Source organism: Phragmites australis, chromosome 6 (genome assembly GCF_958298935.1).
Source record: "Phragmites australis chromosome 6, lpPhrAust1.1, whole genome shotgun sequence".
In the NCBI taxonomy this organism is placed as follows: Eukaryota; Viridiplantae; Streptophyta; class Magnoliopsida; order Poales; family Poaceae; genus Phragmites; species Phragmites australis.
In genome coordinates, this window is record NC_084926.1 from 17520465 (window position 1) to 17541361 (window position 20897).

At 44.7% G+C, this 20897-nt stretch overlaps 2 protein-coding genes across 2 annotated transcripts; both read left to right on the top strand.

Moving 5' to 3' along the window:
* The first annotated feature begins 244 nt into the window (after positions 1-244).
* Positions 245-4020, top strand: LOC133922005 (cytosolic invertase 1). The gene is made up of 4 exons (XM_062367144.1): positions 245-849; positions 968-1399; positions 2291-2849; positions 3341-4020. The coding sequence occupies exons 1-4, from the start codon at positions 454-456 to the stop codon at positions 3637-3639; spliced, it is 1686 nt and encodes a 561-aa protein (XP_062223128.1). The 5' UTR covers positions 245-453; the 3' UTR covers positions 3640-4020.
* Positions 4021-6271: 2251 nt separating this feature from the next.
* On the top strand, positions 6272-8195 carry LOC133922006 (uncharacterized). The gene has a single exon (XM_062367145.1). The coding sequence runs from the start codon at positions 6383-6385 to the stop codon at positions 7379-7381; it is 999 nt and encodes a 332-aa protein (XP_062223129.1). The 5' UTR covers positions 6272-6382; the 3' UTR covers positions 7382-8195.
* Positions 8196-20897: the final 12702 nt, after the last annotated feature.

A 20897-nucleotide genomic window follows, 5' to 3' on the forward strand; every position in this document is an offset into this window, starting at 1 on the left:
TCCACCCTCACCAACCCCACGTGCAGCGCAGCGCCACAGGCTGCACCCGGTAGCTGCTGGGCCCACGGCCAGCCCTTCGCCTCCCCGCAAAAAACCCAGAAAGACACCAACGGCCACCCCACCTCCGCCGACGCGTGGGACCCGGCCGCGCCGAACCTACGTGCCATGGGACATAAGACGCCGTGGTGCCGCACGGCTCCCGCCTCCGCTCGGGTATAAATAAGCGTCTCACCGGCACCGTATTCTTTTTTTCCTTCCCACTTCCCTCGGCGCGATTCGCCTCGAGATTCGCGCGGCCGTGTTACCCTGGTCCCAGCTGCCGCTGCTTGCCCCACTCGGTCGCGTCCGCGCCCAGATCTCTCGCTCGCTCGCCGGCGCCCCCGGCTAGATCTGGCCGCGGCGAGGAGGCGGAGGAGGCCGCCGGCGAGTTCGTGAGGGGAGGGGGAGGGCGCCATGGAGCTGGCGGTGGGCGGCGGGATGCGGCGGTCGGCGTCGCACACCTCGCTGTCGGAGTCGGACGACTTCGACCTCTCGAGGCTTCTCAACAAGCCGCGGATCAACGTCGAGCGCCAGCGCTCCTTCGACGACCGCTCGCTCAGCGACGTCTCGCACTCCGGCGGCTACGCCAGGGGAGGCAGCGGCTTCGACGGCATGTACTCGCCGGGGGGCGGTCTGCGCTCCCTCGTCGGCACGCCGGCCTCCTCCGCGCTCCACTCCTTCGAGCCCCACCCCATCGTCGGCGACGCCTGGGAGGCGCTCCGCCGCTCCCTCGTCTTCTTCCGCGGCCAGCCCCTCGGTACCATCGCCGCCTTCGACCACGCATCAGAGGAAGTTCTCAACTACGACCAGGTGGGCTGTCATTACTCTTCCTCCTAGTTTCTACTACCATAATTTCTTTTGATTCCTAGCTAGCAATTTGGATGCTTATTGCTGTGTGCCTATCTGATTTGGGGGGACTTGGGGGCAGGTGTTTGTGAGGGATTTCGTGCCAAGCGCGCTGGCGTTCCTGATGAATGGCGAGCCGGAGATAGTCAAGAACTTCCTTTTGAAGACCGTGCTACTGCAGGGCTGGGAGAAGAAAGTCGATCGGTTCAAGCTCGGGGAAGGGGCCATGCCGGCCAGCTTCAAGGTGCTGCATGACGCGAAGAAGGGGGTCGATACCCTACATGCCGATTTTGGGGAGAGTGCGATTGGGAGGGTTGCGCCGGTCGATTCGGGGTTCTGGTGGATCATACTCCTGCGGGCGTACACAAAGTCCACAGGGGATTTGACTCTGGCAGAGACACCGGAGTGCCAGAAAGGGATGAGGCTCATACTCAGCTTGTGTTTGTCTGAGGGGTTTGATACGTTCCCGACGTTGTTATGTGCTGATGGTTGCTGCATGATAGATCGCAGAATGGTAAGCTATTGACTTTGCTCTGGTTGTTCAGTATGTTTGAAGTCTATATTTAGCATTTGGATTACAGTATTTATTACAGAATAAATATCTAGCACTTCCAATGAAAATTTCGGCCTTACTGTCTCCCATTCATCTCCAAAGTAATGACAATTTTCTCTTATATTTCGTGATCTAATGATATTTCTTAAATAATGCAAGGTTTCAGCTGTTCTGGTTATGATTTGCTTCCCTGTGTCCTCTGTCCTGAACATATAAGATATAGATAACCATTTCATATTATGTTATCATTTTAGAGTATGCTAAAAACTAATGTCTGTAATTTTTCTATTGAAATTTGAAAATATGATGTCAATTGTCTTTTTCCCCGCTTTGAGCACGAACATGCCTACAGAATGTCCATACAACCAGAGTAATTCGTTAGACTTTTAGCTGTTTGTACAGAAAAATCCTCCTATTACATTTGGTGAACAGCCTTGAGCCGTGCGTGCAGAGACATACAAAGACTAAAAACTATCTCCTATATTCATCGATGGCTATACAATTACGTTTTTTCCTCTTTTTTTTTTTTGGTGGACAGTTGCCAAATACAAGTCCACAAGCAGCACTAGACTTGAATTCGGCTACTTGTCTCATTCTGTGATATATTAACTCATACGTCTTATTTTCACAAGTGCAGAATAGTCAAATAGATAAAAGATCCATTTCACTGTAAATGTTTCTTGAGTGATACTTATTAATCTTATTTGTCCTACTTGTTGCTGACTTTCAACATATTGATGGCCCTTTCTGAATTAATTATGATTTTAAGTGCCATATGGCTTTTTTTGAAATGCCATTTTGACTTCTATCTGAGCTTCTCATGCTCATTCTTATTGTTAATCCTATTTGTAGGGTGTGTATGGCTACCCCATTGAAATCCAAGCCCTTTTCTTTATGGCACTTAGGTGTGCTCTTCAAATGCTTAAGCATGATAATGAAGGGAAGGAATTTGTAGAGAAGATTGCTACTCGCCTTCATGCTTTAAGTTATCACATGCGAAGTTATTTTTGGCTTGACTTCCAGCAGCTAAATGACATTTATCGCTATAAGACAGAAGAATATTCCCACACAGCTGTCAACAAATTCAATGTTATTCCAGATTCTATTCCGGACTGGTTATTTGATTTTATGCCTTGTCAAGGTGGATTTTTCATTGGTAATGTCAGTCCTGCAAGGATGGACTTCCGTTGGTTTGCACTTGGAAACATGATTGCCATAGTTTCATCTCTTGCTACACCCGAGCAATCTACAGCCATAATGGATCTTATTGAGGAGCGCTGGGAAGAGCTGATTGGTGAAATGCCTCTGAAAATATGTTATCCGGCTATTGAGAACCATGAATGGCGAATTGTGACTGGTTGTGACCCAAAAAATACTAGATGGAGTTACCACAATGGAGGATCGTGGCCAGGTTAGCGAGCTTCACATTACTTGGATTTCATTCTTTGAATCCTTTACAATTTTTAGGTCAAAAAGTAACTTTTTTTTGGTTGTCCTTCTGTTCTGAGGCTGAACCACACTAAACAATAAGGCTGATGATTTTGAGCCGATAGTCGATGTTTCTTACATTCATATGTCCTAAACAATTTCATACATTCTGATCTATTTCTTTTTAGCATTGGGAAGAGCAAGAGCTCTGTTTTGTTGAACATTTGATGCATTCCCTTATGCCAATAGCTCATATCAAATTTTCATAATTCTGTACTGCATGAAGCAGAATTGTTTTGTTCTTGATAATTTCAATGATCCTCATATTTTCTGATATTGTCCAGTAGAAATTCATAACATGACATATTGAACATCTTCATTGTTCATTCATGTTGCCTCTTAGTCCAAGGACCCCAAACAATGTGAGCCATTTTCAGACATCAAATTTACATTTTTTGTTCGTTCTCTCTGTAGTACTTCTCTGGCTGTTGACCGCAGCCTGCATCAAGACTGGGCGGCCGCAAATTGCAAGAAGAGCAATTGACCTAGCTGAGAGGAGGCTGTTGAAGGATGGCTGGCCAGAATACTACGATGGGAAGCTTGGGCGGTATGTTGGGAAGCAGGCGAGGAAATTCCAGACTTGGTCCATCGCCGGGTATTTAGTCGCCAAGATGATGCTGGAGGATCCTTCACATCTTGGCATGATCTCATTGGAAGATGATAGGGCGATGTTGAAGCCTGTTTTGAAGAGGTCCGCATCTTGGACAAACTGAGATGTCGACGAAAATTTTTAGGGAAGCAAAGTCAGCTGAAAACACATTCTTTGGGTAGCGCTTGTCTGCTGGTCCCTTCCTTTGACTTCCCAAACCGGAAAGCTTTGTTTTTCTGGATTCCTCTGTTGTACAATATCTCAGCTCATTTCCTGAGTTGAAAGAAGCAATTGCGGGAATGGGCGTTTTGTTTTTTCAATCCCTCGTTGTAAGAAGATACTCTGACTGTTGCTTGGGTCATGCTATAAGTTCTCGATCCTTTTGGTTGGACTCAACTGTATTGTATGAGTTGACTATACAGATGAATACGCTGATTCCAGCAGCTTCCCTGTGAACAGCTGAAGCGCTATTCTAACGAATAAAGCTCATTTTTCTGCATTGCTACATGCCTACGTCTCGATTGCGTTTTGTTGGCTGCCTGTTCTGTCTTGTGAAGACAAGTCAGACAAAGTGCACGCTGTGTGTTTCTTTCTCATTTGTCGTCCACAGATCTGGAGTTGTACTTGTGTTCAAGAAAAGAAGACAATATTTAGATCCAAATCTCTGTTCCCTCCACGTTGCATCCAGTATTCAGTACATAGTTCATGAACAGGATTTCTAATTGTGTGACATTCTGAATATGAACGCATATGGGGTGTTTAGACAAGGATTGTTTTATGGAAATTTAGGATTTAAGTCTAATTTGAACTGAACATACGGATTGCGAGGAAATTCTAATCATCCTTGAGTGATATGGTACTCCTTTAGCTCACAAATAAGTGACATTTTGGTTACACCGAGTCAAACAATCTGAATATTGCTCACAAATTACTTTTTATGTATTAATTTTAAATATTTAAAAATAGTACGAGTAGATTTGTTTTAAATTTTTTTTGTTACAGTATAATTTTGCTATGTTTCATAAATATATTGAAACAAAAACTAGTAATCAAAGTTGCATTTTTCCGACGGTTGATTTTAATGTCAAAGCGTCACTTATCTGTAATCGTAGAGTCATAAATCATGAATTTTTTGACAAAGGTCGAGAACTAAGGTGGTGTTTGGTTAGAGGATTGTAACGCAAACGTCAACGTAATCAGATAACATTGATAATGAAAGTGGAATGAGTGAAGACACGATTTGTTTGGTTCAAAAGGCGGAATGGAATCAAAAGCCAAAGATAGATATCGGTATGTAATAAAAAGATTCACTGGATAATCACAAATCATACTACACCAGCAAATCCCAACTAGATTCATCGAACAATCTTGCTTTTGTGTTTGCCAGAAAGGTTGGATTTGGCTGTCATCTCGGCAAGAATGATTTGTATTAGATCAATCGCAACAAAGAAGAGATCTTGCAGAACAACTTAGACGAATGATCAGGCGAAGCAATCTAGAGTGTTCTTACCAGCAAAAAAGGAAATCAATTCAAATCGATCTCCGCTTGAAGCCGGTCCAGCAGAGGGGACGATGGCATAGCTCCAGCTTTGCAAGAACGTTTGGGTAGAGAGGGAGGGGGAGAGGGAGGTGGGCGCTCCTCACCAGTGAGGATGTGATAGAAGCCGTCGGTCACTGGCGAAGAAGTTCACGTGAGGACGCCGCCGAGCAGTCGCGGGCGAGCTCGTGAGGAACATAGGAGCAGCTCTAATCGGGAGGGATCGCTGCAGCGTAATCAGCTCGCTATGGGATGAATCGAGATCCTCTGATGTTGTGCAGTGGTCACTGATGCGTGAAGTCCACACACAGTGATTACTGTCCTCTGATGTTACGTCAGAGGAATTGCTTCCCTATGGATGTGAGCGGTATCAGCATTTCATAGCCCGGTATCAGATCACCCTATCAATCGATTACAGTCTAGTCCAATCAAATAGAAAATAACGGTAAGAGATACCTCTGTGAAGAGCTTTTTTATTTTTATATTTTAAAAATAAAAAAATACAAAACTAAACATCTATTTAAAAAATTAAAAAATAAGCTACTGTTGCTCATTAGAGGGGCACCTGTCGCCCTTCTAATAGGCGATTGGTTTTAAAAAAATAAAGATGTCACTCTTTCAATGAAAGATATGTTTTAAAAAATTAAAGATGCCGATTTTCCAACGAGTGATAAGCTAAAAAATAAAAAACGTTCTATTGCTCTCAAAATTCAAAATATTATCAAAATAGCTATGAAAAATTCTGAAAAAAATATGTTGTAGGGGATGTTATAATCCATCTCTAATTTTTTTTTCAACTTAAACAATTACTTGAAATTTATGTTTTTTATTTCTCATTGTACATATCATATTTTTGTTTAAATTTTTTTAGATATATGTCATAGTATCCTTACAATATAATTTTTTTTCGAATTTTTTATGACTATTTTGATAGTTTTTAAATTTGAGAGCAATATAACATATTGTTTTTTAGATTTTTTAACCAGTCACCTGTTGGAAGGACGACATCTTTATTATTTTAAACCTATCTCTTGTTGGAAGGACGACAAATTTTAAACGGATGTCTAGTTTTTTTTTAAAAATTCGAAGTATAAAAATAAAAACATTTCCCACTGTGAACCGTTTACGGGCTAAAATGACCCAACCAAACAGCACCTAAGATTTATTGCAGGCCCAAACCCACGTAATAACCCAAAACAAGGAGCCCAATACCGTTGTACAGTTCGTTTCCAGCACACACGACCTGTCGGCCAGCCTCCTTGGCGATCCTAACTAGTCCGACCACGTCCTCCTCCGTCGCCGAGATCCCGATCTCGATCCCCATCGCGCCATGGCCGCCACCTCCTCCCCCACGTCTCCGCCGGCGGCGGCGACCGACTCCGCCGCGCCAGGCCTCCCCGATCTCTCGGTCCCGTACGACCTGGCCACGCGGGGGCAGTGGCAGGCGCTACTCTCCCACCTCTCCCACCTCTCCCACCCCTCTCACGCGCCGCATCCGCACCACCGCCTCCTCCTCTCCGCGCTCTCCGCCCTCTCCCTCGCCAAGCTCCGCCGCTTCCCCGACGCCGCAGCTCTCCTCGCTTCCCTCCACCCGGACCCCGCCTGCCCGCCGCCGCCCTTCCTCATCCGCCTCCTCCACGCCCTCCTCCCGCTCTTCCTCCCCGACCGCCCCCTCGCGCTCGACCGCCTCTACACTCTCCTCTCCTCCGTCCGCACCCGCCGCGACGCCAGCCACCCCGAGTGGCGCCGCCGCGACGCGCTCGTTGCGTCCCTCCTCGCCGCCGACCACCTCGCTCACCGCGAGTTCGACGTCGCGCTCGCGCTCCTCGCCGACATCGCCGCCCGCGAGCCGGGCAACCCGGTCCTCCTCTCCCGCCTCGCATATGCGCACCTCCAGATCGGTAACCTCGCCGTGGCCTCCGCCGCCTTCCGCCACGTGGATTCAGTGGCCGCTGCGGCTGACGACCCCGCGCAGTACGCCAACCTCCTCGCTCGCAACCGCGCGCTCGAGTGCGTCGTGGCCAAGGACTACGCGGCGGCGGTGCGGGAGTACGAGCGCTGCATCGAGGCCGACCCCGCGGACGCGGTGGCGCTGAACAACAAGGCGCTGTGCCTCATGTACTCGCGGGACCTCGGCGACGCCATCAAGGTGCTCGAGGGCGCGCTCGAGAGGGTGCCTACAGCGGCGCTCAACGAGACGGTGGTGGTCAACCTGTGCAGCATGTACGAGCTCGCCTTCGTCAACCACGGCGAGGTCAAGAGGAGCCTCGCCGAGTGGATGGCCAGGGTTGCGCCCGACGACTTCGACACCTCCTGCACGCGCATGTAGGAGGCACTGGTATTGAAATTTAGCTTTGGGCTATTGGACACCTACTGCTATAGTTGCTCTGTGGCACATACTGAACTTGATTGTCCATACTCCGATGACATTTAACTGATTTCTTTGGTAACAATTGAAGTTGTGAGGTGATCAGAGAAAATTGTATTCAAAAGAAAGAGTAAATTGTATTCAAAAGAAAGAGTAAATTTTACTAGAAGACCACATGTTATTATGATCACAGTTTTAGAGAACCGAGAACCCCAGTTTTTCTTTGCTAATGGTCATGAGGTTTCTCAAAACTTTCATCCACCTCTAGAAATCACACCATGCTGACAATTTAGGCAGTTCGGCTGGTTGCAGCTGGCATGCCGACACCGGATTTCATGCAGAACTTGGTGGATAGAAATACGCGACTTGACGGTGAGTGCTTGCACAAAGCAGCCCCCTTTCCAAATGAAGTATTGCGACATGCTGGGCGTGTGCGCATGCAGAACCAACGGAAGGTATGTTTTAGAAGGAGAAAAGACTGGTGCTAATTGTGGTGAATGGTAGCAAGGGTTGTGTCTTTCTACTTTAGTCTGGGATGGAGTATGATGTTCTGTTGTCTTGTGATTCTGAGTTTCTGACACTGAGTTTTCGTCGTTCGGGTTTGAGCTGGTAGCAATGCTTCTGCTTGAGGATGCACTAATACTAGTTTTTATGAGCATTTAGTGAAGAATGAAGATATGTAGCTGTTCAAGCAGGTTTGTTTGTAAGATGATGTACATGTATGTGAATGTGTGGGAATTTGTGGCAGCACTTGCCTTTTCCTTTTTTTGTCCAAGTCGACAGTCAAATTCTTGTGCACAGCTTTGGTACAATGCGAACCTAATTGATACAATTTTGATTTGGAGAGGTTCATGCTTGCTTCAATTATTAGGTATTAGTTGTTTTTTTTGTACGATAGGGAGTATCGGTTGTTTTGGCTACAGAATCAGGAAGTTGTCCTCAGCGATTGTGAATGGGCAAACAAGCAGGAGAAAGGTGGCTATCGTCTGACATCATCAGTAAAACGGTAGAGGGCATCATAAACTAAACAGGAGACAACTAAATTTGTCATCCGAGTATCCGACCATACTATATACAAGTGGTTCACATTTGGCAAACAGCCCTTGGTATGGCCCCAGAAGCTTTCTTGCACCCTTACTGAAAAGGAAGGGGAAAAGGGAAATGCTAATGTCGTGAGACCAGGTATACATCCTTGATTCATACCGTACATGTACGTTGCAGTGTGTGTGTGTGTGGGGGGGGGGGGGTGAAAACAGTTTGTATGTTACATCTACATATACGAAACCCACATTGTACATCACGGGAGACGGTGTGCAGGTCATAGCCTCATAAGTCAGAGCAGCCAGCAGCTGGAGGCGAAGGAAAACTAGAGTGGTAACATTGGGAAATTGTCTGATACATGACGATTCAACTGACGAAAATCCCGCTGCATTTTGCTATGATCTTGTAGGAGAAGCCTGGTGCTCTAAATTAATCCTTTTATAAACCCCCCCCCCCCCCCCAACTCCGATAGGACATTAAATTATTTTTAGACTTTTTTTCAAAGAGGAGGCTTACACTCATACAACTGCACAGGAGCTGCTCGAGCGTCTCCGGAGTAGCGTCGGGACTTGAACTCGGATCGCTCCCCCGAGAGCTGTCTCAAGAACCATTTGGTTCGGCAGCTCTAATGTGTTTTAAGCTATTTATGTTTCACAAAGAAATTACGAGTATGCAACTTAATGTGATCCAATGGTATAAGCCCCGCCCCACCCACCGACCATCCGATGCCCCGAAATGGAAAGGTGAACTTGTGAAACAACTTTTCGGAAGCTGGGAATGTCCTCTCCGCGGGGCAGTGGAATCACACACACCACGTTCAAATCCTAGTGCCCACCTATTTATACAAACGTGAGCATCTCGTAGCGTTAAAAACATGTAGCCGTAGTAATATGAAAATAAGCTCCATCGGAGCTGCTCCTGCAACGAGATGAATCATCTCGCTAGTTGTCTTCACCATCCACCCAAGTGCTTCACCTCGTTTTCTTTTTTTGCCTCTCGTTTGTCCTCCGGCCGCTGGACCAAGCAAGCGGGCCGGTGATGCTCTTGGTAGCCAGTAGCTACGAGTGCCTCACGTCTATCAAGATCCAGCGAAGATGACGGTTGCTCAGTCCGATCTCCGATGCTGTGGTTTGTGTAGTAATCGGAAAATTGCCTCCATTGGAGCCGCTCTGCTGCCCAACCTCACCTCCGCGCGTGCTCTCTGTTCTTACCTATCTGTTCTTACAGCCTTGCTCCTCCGTTCACGATTTCACCACGCCGCAGCGGCAGCCGGCAAAGTAAGCGTGAATCGGAATCAAATCTTGCACCGCACGCCAAACGCCCCCGATGGCCACCCATCCATCCATCTCCCCAAAGCCCACACCATGCCTCTCTTCTCGTCTCCTCGTCGTGGCGCGCTACCCCCCGGGCATCCTCTCGACTCCTCGTCGTGGACTCATGGTGCGCGACTTCCTCGCGGCCGCCGCCGCCGCTGCCGGACGCTACGCGGCCACCGGCACCGCCGTGCGTATCCCCGACCGCGACCGCGACCGGCCCGCGCAGCCCGGCATATCCAACATCAAGAAAGTCGGTCTCGTCTCCGGTCTCCCTCCCCGGCAGCGACGAGTACGTGGTCGCCGAGCTCGGGCTTGTCGAGGACGCCGACCGCGCCAGCCTCCTCTCCTTCCGCTCGGGCACGGATGCGTGGGTCGAGAGGGACATGAGCTGTCCCTTCATGGCCGACCGGGACTGGGCGCGGCCTATCGACGACGTGATCCCCCACGACGGGAAGCTCTGGTGGGTCAACCTCGTGTTTGAACTCCTCGGCTGCAACCCTCTCGCCGTCTCGCCGACCACCCGGTGCTGCGCCACATGGATCTCCCGGAGGTGTTCGACATCGAAGACAAGGCGCCGCCCCGGAGAACCGCCCCTCCCCCCCCCCCCCCGGGGGGGGGGGGAAACGCTGGTGGCCGTCTGGACGATGGTCTTGGATCCGTCCGTCATGGCGTCGTTGTGGAAGTAGCTAGCGGTGCGTGACGGGGCTAGCGAAGGTCTGGCCGGACGACAGGCGGACGCGGATGCTGGAGGAGGTCCCCATGCTCGCGCTCGTGCACCCCGCCAACCCCGACGTCGTCTACTTCTTCCTGAGGCAGTACCTCTTCTGCGTCGACGTGCGCGACAGCCAAGTCGTGGATTTCCTCCGCGAGCCCTACGGCCTGCTGGTCGAGGATATCGCCGGGCCACTGCGGCTGCCACAGATCAGCTGGCGCTACGTCCTCGCTTGGATGCTGCCACCCTCGCTTGAGAATGGTATTATACAGTTCTGCATAGCATTCCATCTTCCATCTGCATATCCCCAGTCATATTCTGCAATTTATTTATGTTTCTAATTGTCATATATAGCCATCCAGTTTTTAGGCGTTTGTGGAAATATTCGTTTAAGATGTTGGATGAATTTATCCACTAAAAAATACTGGATGGAGCTATCCATATTTTATATGAGTTTTATACATATGGTTTATTTTAGTTAGTTAGAGTAAATATATTTTTTATTAACATGCTTTAAATAATATTATCTCTTAAACTGTTTATTTAATTTGCGATCTGATTGTACTATTTTTTGTTACAATTAAATCAATAAAACAAGATCTCGTATGACTATATTTTTATGAAAAACAAAATACATGACAAACCGGTGCTACAAAATTTTGACTAACCACATTCATATTCTATCCGTCCAACAAAATAAGAAATTAGATCGTCTTATCCATATTACCAAATAAAAAATTAGATCGTTCCATTCAACAAAATATAAATAGTCATATCCTATCCATCATTGTTTTCTAACCAAACGCACCATACATTGATGGATCATGCTGACTGCTTGCTTTGATATCTGGTATTGCTTGCCATGAGCAGACATCTTAATTGCTAGGAAACTTGTTAATTGGAGTAGTGGCTTAAGTTAATTACTTGCATTTTCATGCGTGGACGAAGAAGTAGCAAAAGACTAACATAGAGTATATCTATGTTCAAATCAGGACTATATATGATTATTGCATGGTAACCACCCAGGTATTACGTTTCTTTCTGCAATAATTATGGACTATACACTGTTCATCTTCAGTTGGGAGCAGGGGAAAATTAATGGAGAGTGTGTTTTGTGCTGATGAATGGTGATTGATAGTGTTTTTTTTTTTTTTTTTTTTTGTAAAACATGCCTGCTGTGGTATATGTTGCAAACACCAGGTGGATAAAATTCCAATTGAAATCATATCCTGTTTGCTTGCGCATGGACAGCTAGCTAGGATAAATAGCTTGTTGAGGTACAACTGACACTATTGAACACTTCAGCTTAACAAAGCGCAAAGGTAAGATTAAATGACTGCAGGTGCAAAGAGAAAGATGCTTAACCGTTTCTGATCAGGAAGTATATGAACCAGAACCTGTTTAATTAGAGATTTATTTGGACGTGCATGTTCATGTTCTATAGGACAATCCACAGAGGAGGCATCAATCTGTCTCTGTGTTCTCTGTTTCAGAATCTCTAATAGGATCTGGCAATTTTCTTTTGGATCATGGATGACTGTGCTCACTTGCTAGCATTATATAATTATATAACATATACCACAGCATTATATATATAGGGTGTAGAATAGTTATTTTACACGTGAGCCAGTCGGACCGATCTAGCGCTCCGTGCGTCCGACCGAGCCCCACGAGCGCGTCCTACCGAACGGCCACCCGCGCGCCATGCATGCAGATCCGTGCGCGTCGCAAAGGCAGCTAATTAATCAGCTAGCGCGCTTTTTGTGCCATGCATGCGTAGCGCGGCCTGCAGCGTATGAAGGAATTACTCCGTATCACTCACGCTCAGTGGCTCGTGCACGGAGCCGTCCAGGGGCCTGCATGCAGGACGTGGCCACTCAGTACTAGTCTCCTATATTGTTTTTTATTCATTATGGACTCCTATATTATTTTCTATTTATTATGGAGTACTAACTGTATGTACCCCTTTTCAATCACGGCATTGTATAGATAGTCAGCGTGGAATCAAATATTTAGATGAATTTGATTATTTTAAATAAGAATACACTATTGCTTCACAACTAGAATAATATTATTCTCAAATTAATACTACTGACACTACTGTAACACTACTTAACAAACTTACTGAAAGATAATAACTGACACTATCGAACAACTATTAATACAACTACTGACTACGGGATATGAACCGGCTACTGATAACTACTGAAAAAAACTACTAACATTATTAAAAAACTACTAATACTACTGACACAAACTACTAAATAATTTACTATAACTTATAACTATTAAACAACTATTAATATTACTGAATAAAACTATTAACAATACTAAACAACTGCCGATAACTACTAACACAACCTACTGAACAACTACATTATAACTTATAACGACTAAAATTATTAAATATTTTTTCTATAACATGAAACTAGTCACCTCAGACACCAAACCCGCTTGGCCTACATGGCCGAGTCCACCACGGCTTGACCGAGCACATGCACATAAAAATCAGCTCGCATGCATGCAAAAAGTGTATGGACATGCATGCCTCTACCATGCAAAAAGCCATCCATCAAAGTCCCCCACATGTCATACAAAAAGTAATGCATCAATGCTCCCACGTGCCATGCAAAATGCCATGCAACAGCGCTGATTAATTCCTGGGCCCATCGAAGCCAAACTCAGCAACAGAACCTGCCATCCGACTGAAGCACGAACGCAAACGGGCCTCGGGGCACGGGTGGAGTTGGGCTGGCTAAGGAGGCTATGTTGGGCCATATGCTACACTAACGAGACAAGGAAGTGGGCTACGTTGATTAGTTGGGTTGGATGTTGATTTTAGGTGTAGAATATCATTTTACACTATAGATATATAATAACACTTTTTATATATATATATATATATATATATATATATATATATATATTCTGTAACTCTTGATTGACTACTACCGTATCACTTCACAATAGCGTTTGATGAGGAGCATCGCTCGTCTGAAGAGCTAGATGTTAGAATATATGGGTTTGATTATTATATTTGTGTAATTCTAAATAAATTTTAAAGGCTTAATATATAAAACGAGTTGCAATTCTTTAGTCCTACACCTCTAAGTAGAGGTGGAGGAAGACCAATTTAAAATAAGTTCTTTTTTTCACTCTTTAACTCATCAGGATTAGAAGAACACGCGCGCGCGCTCTTACCTTATCAGGCCAGGCCATGACCGGGGCGAAGGGTGCGACGCATAACATAGTAGGCATGTATGACACCTACGTGAATGGTCTACCGAAATCAGGTCCAGTAGCTTGCACAACTGCAACATTTTTTTTATAGTTTTATTCTTTTGTTGTGTGGGCAAACAAATGTATATGGAAATTATATCGATTAAGAATTCGATGGTAGCACGTATTAACCACGTAATTTTTTTATATATATACCTACCGACTGTCACTATAAAAGACACACGCAATTAGAGTTTTGCCTATTTCTCTGTACTGCATAGGCACAGGTAGTCTACTCCGTCATGTTATGTCGGCGTGCACCGATGATCGGGAGAGCAGGTCTTCGGAACCGTTGTCCTTGGGATCCTGCAACGGGAGAGAACGAATAAGATTTTTTAAAAGCGCTCTATACGACTACTCGTGATTTGCTTCCTCATCTCCATCAAGTACTCATGTTCTACTTCCTGGTCGTCGTCTTCTTCTGCATCGCCATCACGTGGGCTTCTTCATCTCACGCTGCCGATCGGTACGTGCGCTATGATCAATCTCTATTTAGTCATGTTTACCATGCTGGGTAGTTTTGTGATGCTACATGATAGTGATTGCATTCGAGTGCTATATACATTGTTCTGTTACCTACATGACTAGGTTGAACTGTCATCATATCATGTTTTTGATTTATCAGTTTGTATTTATGGCTTATTTAGGGATTAAATTAAATCTAAAAGTGTGTTTATCCAATAATCTAAAAACTTTATTGTAGGCACTTTGATTTAACAATAGTTGGTTTTGCTAAAGCACATAAACCGGATAAGTTTATCGGTGTACACTTTAAGAGATGGCAGGTTAAAGCCACTATGTGGCTTACAGCTATGAACTGCTACTGGGTTGCGTCTAGTAAACCTGCAGGGACTCTTACCTCTGAAGAGGAGAAGAAGTTCTAGAATGCCAACACACTCTTTGTAGGATGTGTTATTAATGCTCTTGCTGATCATCTTTGTGATGTGTATATGCACATAAAGAAAACAAATGATTTGTGGGATGCACTGAATACCAAATTTGGTGCGTCAGATGCAGACAATGAACTGTATATCATAGTGTAGCATCATGACTACAAGATGACTGATAATCGGTCTATAGTTGAGTAGGCTTACGAGATTCAGTGTATTGTAAAGGAACTCGAATTTCTTAAGTGTGAATTACACGACAAGTTTGTGGCTAGAGTCATTATTACTAAATTGCCTCCTTCATGGAGAAATTTTGCCACTGCTCTAAAGAACAAGAGTCAAGAAATATCTGTTGAGAGACTGATCATGTCTCTTGATATTGAGGAAAAAGATTGGGCTAAAGATGTGCATGCCAAAGGAGGAGAGGGACAATCTAGCACAAATATAGTGCAACAGTCCTCTACTGGCAAGTTCAAAGGAAAAAATAACAAGACCAAACAAAACACCAACTTCAAAAGAAGAGGATGGACATAGAGGATAAACCTTGTTTCGTGTGCGGCGAGGTTGGATATTGGGCTAAAAAATATTAACACCGCAAAGGAATAAATTTTAATCAAGGACAGAATTCAAAGTCTACCAATGTGATCATTAGCAACACTGGAGATGGAGCTACCGGGTATGGTAATTTACCTACTGTTCTTTCGATGTATATATGTGTCCTAGTGTTTCAATATTCTCTTCTTATCAGGTCGCTCAGGATTCTTCTGTCATAATGGGGAATGGGTTACATGCTACTGTTCATGGTGTTGGCACGTTACATCTGAAGTTTACTTAAAAAAGATCGTGTAGCTAAGGAACGTACAACATATCCCATCAATAAACAAGAATCTAATTAGTGTCCCTTCTCTTTAGAGATGGGTTTAAGGTAGGGCTGGCCAAATGGGCAGCCTGGCACAGCACGGCTCAAGACTGGTAACGGCATTGCCCGGTTTGGCCCGTTAGCCAAGTGAGTCATGCCGTACCGGCCCGTGTGCTGAGCATTCGGCCTAGGCACAACCCACGTAAGGCTGGGTCATACCATGCTAGCGATGAGCCTATGTCTCCTTCGGATACGATCAATACCACCAATAATCCTCAAATCAAACAAGGTTCAATTACAAGAGCACGTGCACGACAATTAGACCACTAGGTGAACTTGTTTCTCGCTGTTCATCCTTCCTTGGATGGATTTCTACTAAATTCTTGTGATGTTTTATTGCTTAGGAATGTGGGAGAAGCACCACAATCTTACCCGGACGTCACCCCTCGAAGGCCAAGTTTACTTGAACTCAATGCCGAGCTCTAGTCGTTGTCGTGATCGAGTCACATGATAGCACGTTGGTAAAATGAGCATAACTCTCTCATACAAAATCCGATTTATGCAATCTTGGACATTCTGGAAAGCTTACGGCGAGCCCTTTCCAATGCATATGAGGTATACCAAATGTTACTTTTAGTTTATTCAGAGTTAAAGAAATAAGGTGCTGCACCACCGTTTTAGACCTAGTTTGGTCTTGTAATCGTGTCGGGTTCGGAGTCCAGGTTGTGTACGCCTCTTCCTATGGCTGCACAAACCTAGGTAGACCTCCTCACATCCCTCTATATATACACAGTAGCTGTCGTAGTTTAGGCTCGGATTTTGCTTAGATTATTTTGTTTTATACAGTTTCGTCGCTTGTTCAGTTTGTAGAATCCCAACTCGAGTACTTCATTGGTAATTAACAATATTTAGATTGTATTTACCTATTCTTACTTGTGTTCTTAATTCACTTGTAGGAAAAGCCTTCTTGGTAAGGTCAACCGCATCTTAGCACGGTTGATAACCACAGAGTAGTGGTGTAGTGGTTGCGAGAGTTCTCGATCTGTTCTGTTTGGAGCCTTTGGATCATTAACGTCGAAACTCTACCAATCGACTTATCATATTACCTTTCGGAATCGGTTGCCCGTTAGGTAATCTCAGTTATCCCCTTTGTTTTGTCGTTTTTTATTACCTAGAGTCCAGAAAATTGCCCTACAAAAATATTTAGATCTTAGTTTTTTCGCTGTCCAAATCACTTTATGCCTTCACAATTTTGTTTTCAGTATTCACGTTGCTGAATTTGAGTCCATCGTTAGTGTCTTTGTTGCTAGTCGAGTCATCGTGATCTAGTTTCTAGCGTCGAGTCTTGCTATTTAGTCATTGTGTATCTCGGCCCGTCCTTATCTGTAATAGCCGAGATTGTGTCTTTAGTCAAGTTGACCATCTACTCGGGTTCGACCATTAGTCTTTTCAACCATCTACCCGAGCTCGATCACTAGTCGAGTAGACCATCTACTCGGGTTCAACCACTAGTTATTTTGACTATTTACTTGGGTTCGATCACTAGTCATTTCGACCATCTACTCGGGTTTGATCACTAGTCATTTCGACTATCTCCTTGGATTCGACCATCCTTTTGGGTTCGACCACATAGTGGATTCAACTATCCACTCGTTTTCGCCTCCACAACCTAGTCAGATTCTATTTGTTTCTGGCTGCTCTCGGACACCCTACGTACTCATCATATCGAGCATTGTTCGACAAAATCCGAGTATCACTCGATAGCCCAAACAGAGGTACCTTTATACCCCTGCTCTCCGAAAAAAGTTTGTGACCCACGTACCTCACTGGTCTTAGTAAATGCAGTAGAAGAGTTTTGAGTTTGTGTCACATTCGTAAAAAAAAGAAGAAAGAAAAGAAAAGCAAGTAAGAAGCAAAGAGTTAAAAAAAAACAGAAGAAGCAAAGAGTGCAAAAAAGGAGATAGAATTAAAAAAAAGAGAATCAGAGAGGGTTCTCGATCTGTCTTTGTCAGAGCCTTTGGATCATCAACGTCAAAACTCCACTAATCGACTTATCATATTACCTTTCGGAAGATCAGGCAAACGCGCATCAGCTGGCCCATGGCACGGTAGGCACGATGGGTTGTTTTTGTCCCATTAACCACATTTAGCCCGTTAGCATATGAAAAAATTGGATAAATTTTATAAAAAAGGAAAAAATTAAGAAAATTTAAAAAATCAAGAAATTTGTGATTTTTTGGGCTCAAATGGTAAAAAACAACTACTTTTCCAAATTTAACAGGCTAAATAGGCTAAACGGTGTGCCCGTGCTGTGCTGTGGGTCGTGCCATGCTTGCTCGACGTGCCATGGTGTCGGCCTAAGCACGGCCAATCCCGTCTTGCTATGACGGCCCTGCACATTTGTAAATGGGCCGCACCCATAATAGCGGGCCAAGTGCCAACCCAAAAAGCACGGCCTATTTGGCCATCTCAGTTTAAGGTGATGTTTGAGTCTAATAAAGTGGTCGTGTTGAAGAATGGTATTTTTATTTGTAAAGGCTATGATTGTAGAGGATTGTTCAGCTTTTCCCTTTCTGATTTTTGTAATAAATCTGCAAACCATATTTGTGGCAATGTTTGGCACTTGTGTTTATATCGTATAAATTTAAGTTGTATGTCTCAGTTTTTCAGTATGAATTTAGTTCCAATTTTTTTCTACTATCAAAGGTTCTAAGTGCCAAAGTTGTGTGCAATCTAAGCAAACTTAAAAGCCTCATAAGGCAGTTGAGGAGAGAAATTTGGCACCATTTCTCGAGATCGATCCAAGAAACCGACCAATCTCATCTATGTACTGAGCCCAGAAATTAATCTTAACACATAATGACTTAATTGATGATAATCATTATAATATCCTCCTTAATCGCACTTCAATTGTCTTACAAAAGTAACCTTCGAGAGCTAAGAAGCAAATAAATCTGCAGCAAAACTATGTAGATTTGATTCTTCATGACGACTACACAGGCAAACCAATGTAGAAAACACCTTAGAATGCTCCATCTTTAAACTCTTCAGTGTCTTCTCCAACTGAGTTTGTTTGGTTATAGCAAGTATGCGTATATGTCGTACTCTGTAAGTTGTGAACAAAATTATGCATATGAAGGCTTAAACAATAATATGCCAATTATGGATGTTTTGTATAAAACAACATTACTTTAAAAAAGTTAAAAGTGAGTAAATAATTAAGTACAAGCTAATAAATAAAAAACCACCACAAAATTCTAACCATCTTGACTTTACCAACCTTCCAACACCTTAACCAAGGTTCTCACTGTAACATCCTGAGTTTTAGCATGTAAATTTATTACAAATTTCACTTCAAATTAATTTTTTTAATTATTTAAACCAATATAAAACCAAGATATATATATTTGAATTATATATACTCGTATGTATATATTCGAATATATTATTTGGGCTAAGTATTCCAAATAGCACCAAGACAATTTCTGAATTAATCCCTGCTTTAAACTGGTTCATATGCTTTGGATTGAGATCTTTATGGTTCTTTGTGTGCAGATTTGAATTTGAATGTCTCTCAAATTCAAATCTACTCTTAGATTCTATTCAGCTAAAATTCAATTCAAATTCAAATTCTTTGATTCAAATCATCTTAGGAAGCTCAAGATTCAAGTTCAAATCATAATTCAAATATATTTATTTGAACGATCCAAACACAAATCCAAAGTCAAATTCACATTCAAATCTCTCATTTGAATTTAATTCCAATAAACCAAATTCTTTTTCTTTTTTATTTCTTCCCCGAGCCGGATTCCTCTCTCCGCACGCTCGCCAGTGCACTCCCGACCGCGCCGCTCGGCCCACTCACTTGCACGCCGACCTGCTTGCTCACCCGCGCCTCTCCCCCCTTTCTCCTCCCTCCAGCGTGACACGCACGTCGCTGGCCGCCGTTTTCCCCTCTCTGGGAAATATCCCGCGCGCCTGACCGACCACCGCTTCTCTCGCTCTCTCCTTTCTCTCTCACTCTCTCTCCGCCCATGCTTGCGCGCGCAAATCTTGCCACGTTGTGTGACTTCCGCACTCGCGCACGTGTGTGGCCGACACAGTCTGGCCATGCCGTAGAAATAAAGGTGGGCGCTACCTTGCCGCCGCACCACCGTTCAACTCACCGATGATCGCATGACGCGAGTGACCGCATCGCCTCGCTGCTCCCTTCCCCCTCTATAAATAGCATAGCCCCGGCCCCCTCTCCTTCCCCTTGTTTCCCATTCACCGCCTCCGCCGCCATTGAATGCCGCTGCAGCTCGCCGTTGTCGATCAGCCGGCCACGTGATGCCCAGGAGCTCAAGGAGGACGTCGCCATCCCTGTGCTATCGTCTATTCACCAGAAGCCTGACAGGAGCCAGCCCGCATCGGTAGCGGAGCCGCCTCCGCCGCCACCGCTCTGTCACATCACTGGTCGCCATCCAGCTTCTCACCATTTTCGAGTTTGATGAGCTTCCCACCCCCTCGCGCAACCCCCTAGCTAGCATGTCATCGCCCCCGTGCTTCCTTCTCGCACGTAGCTTTGCGCTGCCGAGCTTTTGCTCCGCCACAATCGCTCGTCGTCGATTCCCCCCTTCGCCACTCCGCTCGGGCCAGTGTGTCCGCGAGCACGCACGCGCGTGGTCGGGCCGTCGTATGCGCGCTGCTCGGCCCAGTAGCGGTCGGTCTATCAGGCCGGACCAGTCACCCAAAGGCCGTGCTCTAGTGGGCCAGCCCAGCTTCTTAGCTCATTAAAGCCGGCTAGCCCAACCCGAGTGGGCCAGTACTGTGTAGTCTAGTATTGTGCATCCCAAGCCTGTCTTGGCCCAATCCAAGCCCATTTCGGCCCAATCAATTACTGTTCATTTGGGTCCCACATGTGAACATTACCATTTCGTAATTTCCCTATTTAATTTCTGATTAAATATTCCGAGAGCGATAACTTCTCCATTCTGGCTCCGATTTCGATGATTCTTTCGCTGAAATTAATCTAAAATCAAGATCTACTCATTTGTCATATTGTGATATCTAACATGGCTCATTTGGCTTTTATTTGGTATTATTTGATTCTTATCTAATATAGCCATTATTGATCGTAGTCGCAATTGCAGAGCAACCAGAGTTTTGTGAGTGTTGTGTGAGAAGTGTCAGGAGAGAGGAGGATCCCGACTACAACCAAGAACTAGAACAAAACTTCAGAGAAGGCAAGTCCTATCTCCTTGATCATATTGAACATATGTCTTCAAATAATCTACATGATCAACTTAAAACTAGACTTATATTGCATGTGCTATATATTGCGCTTTTACAAACTACTTGTAGTAGTTAATCCTATGAAACACTTGCCATTCCATAAATGTTA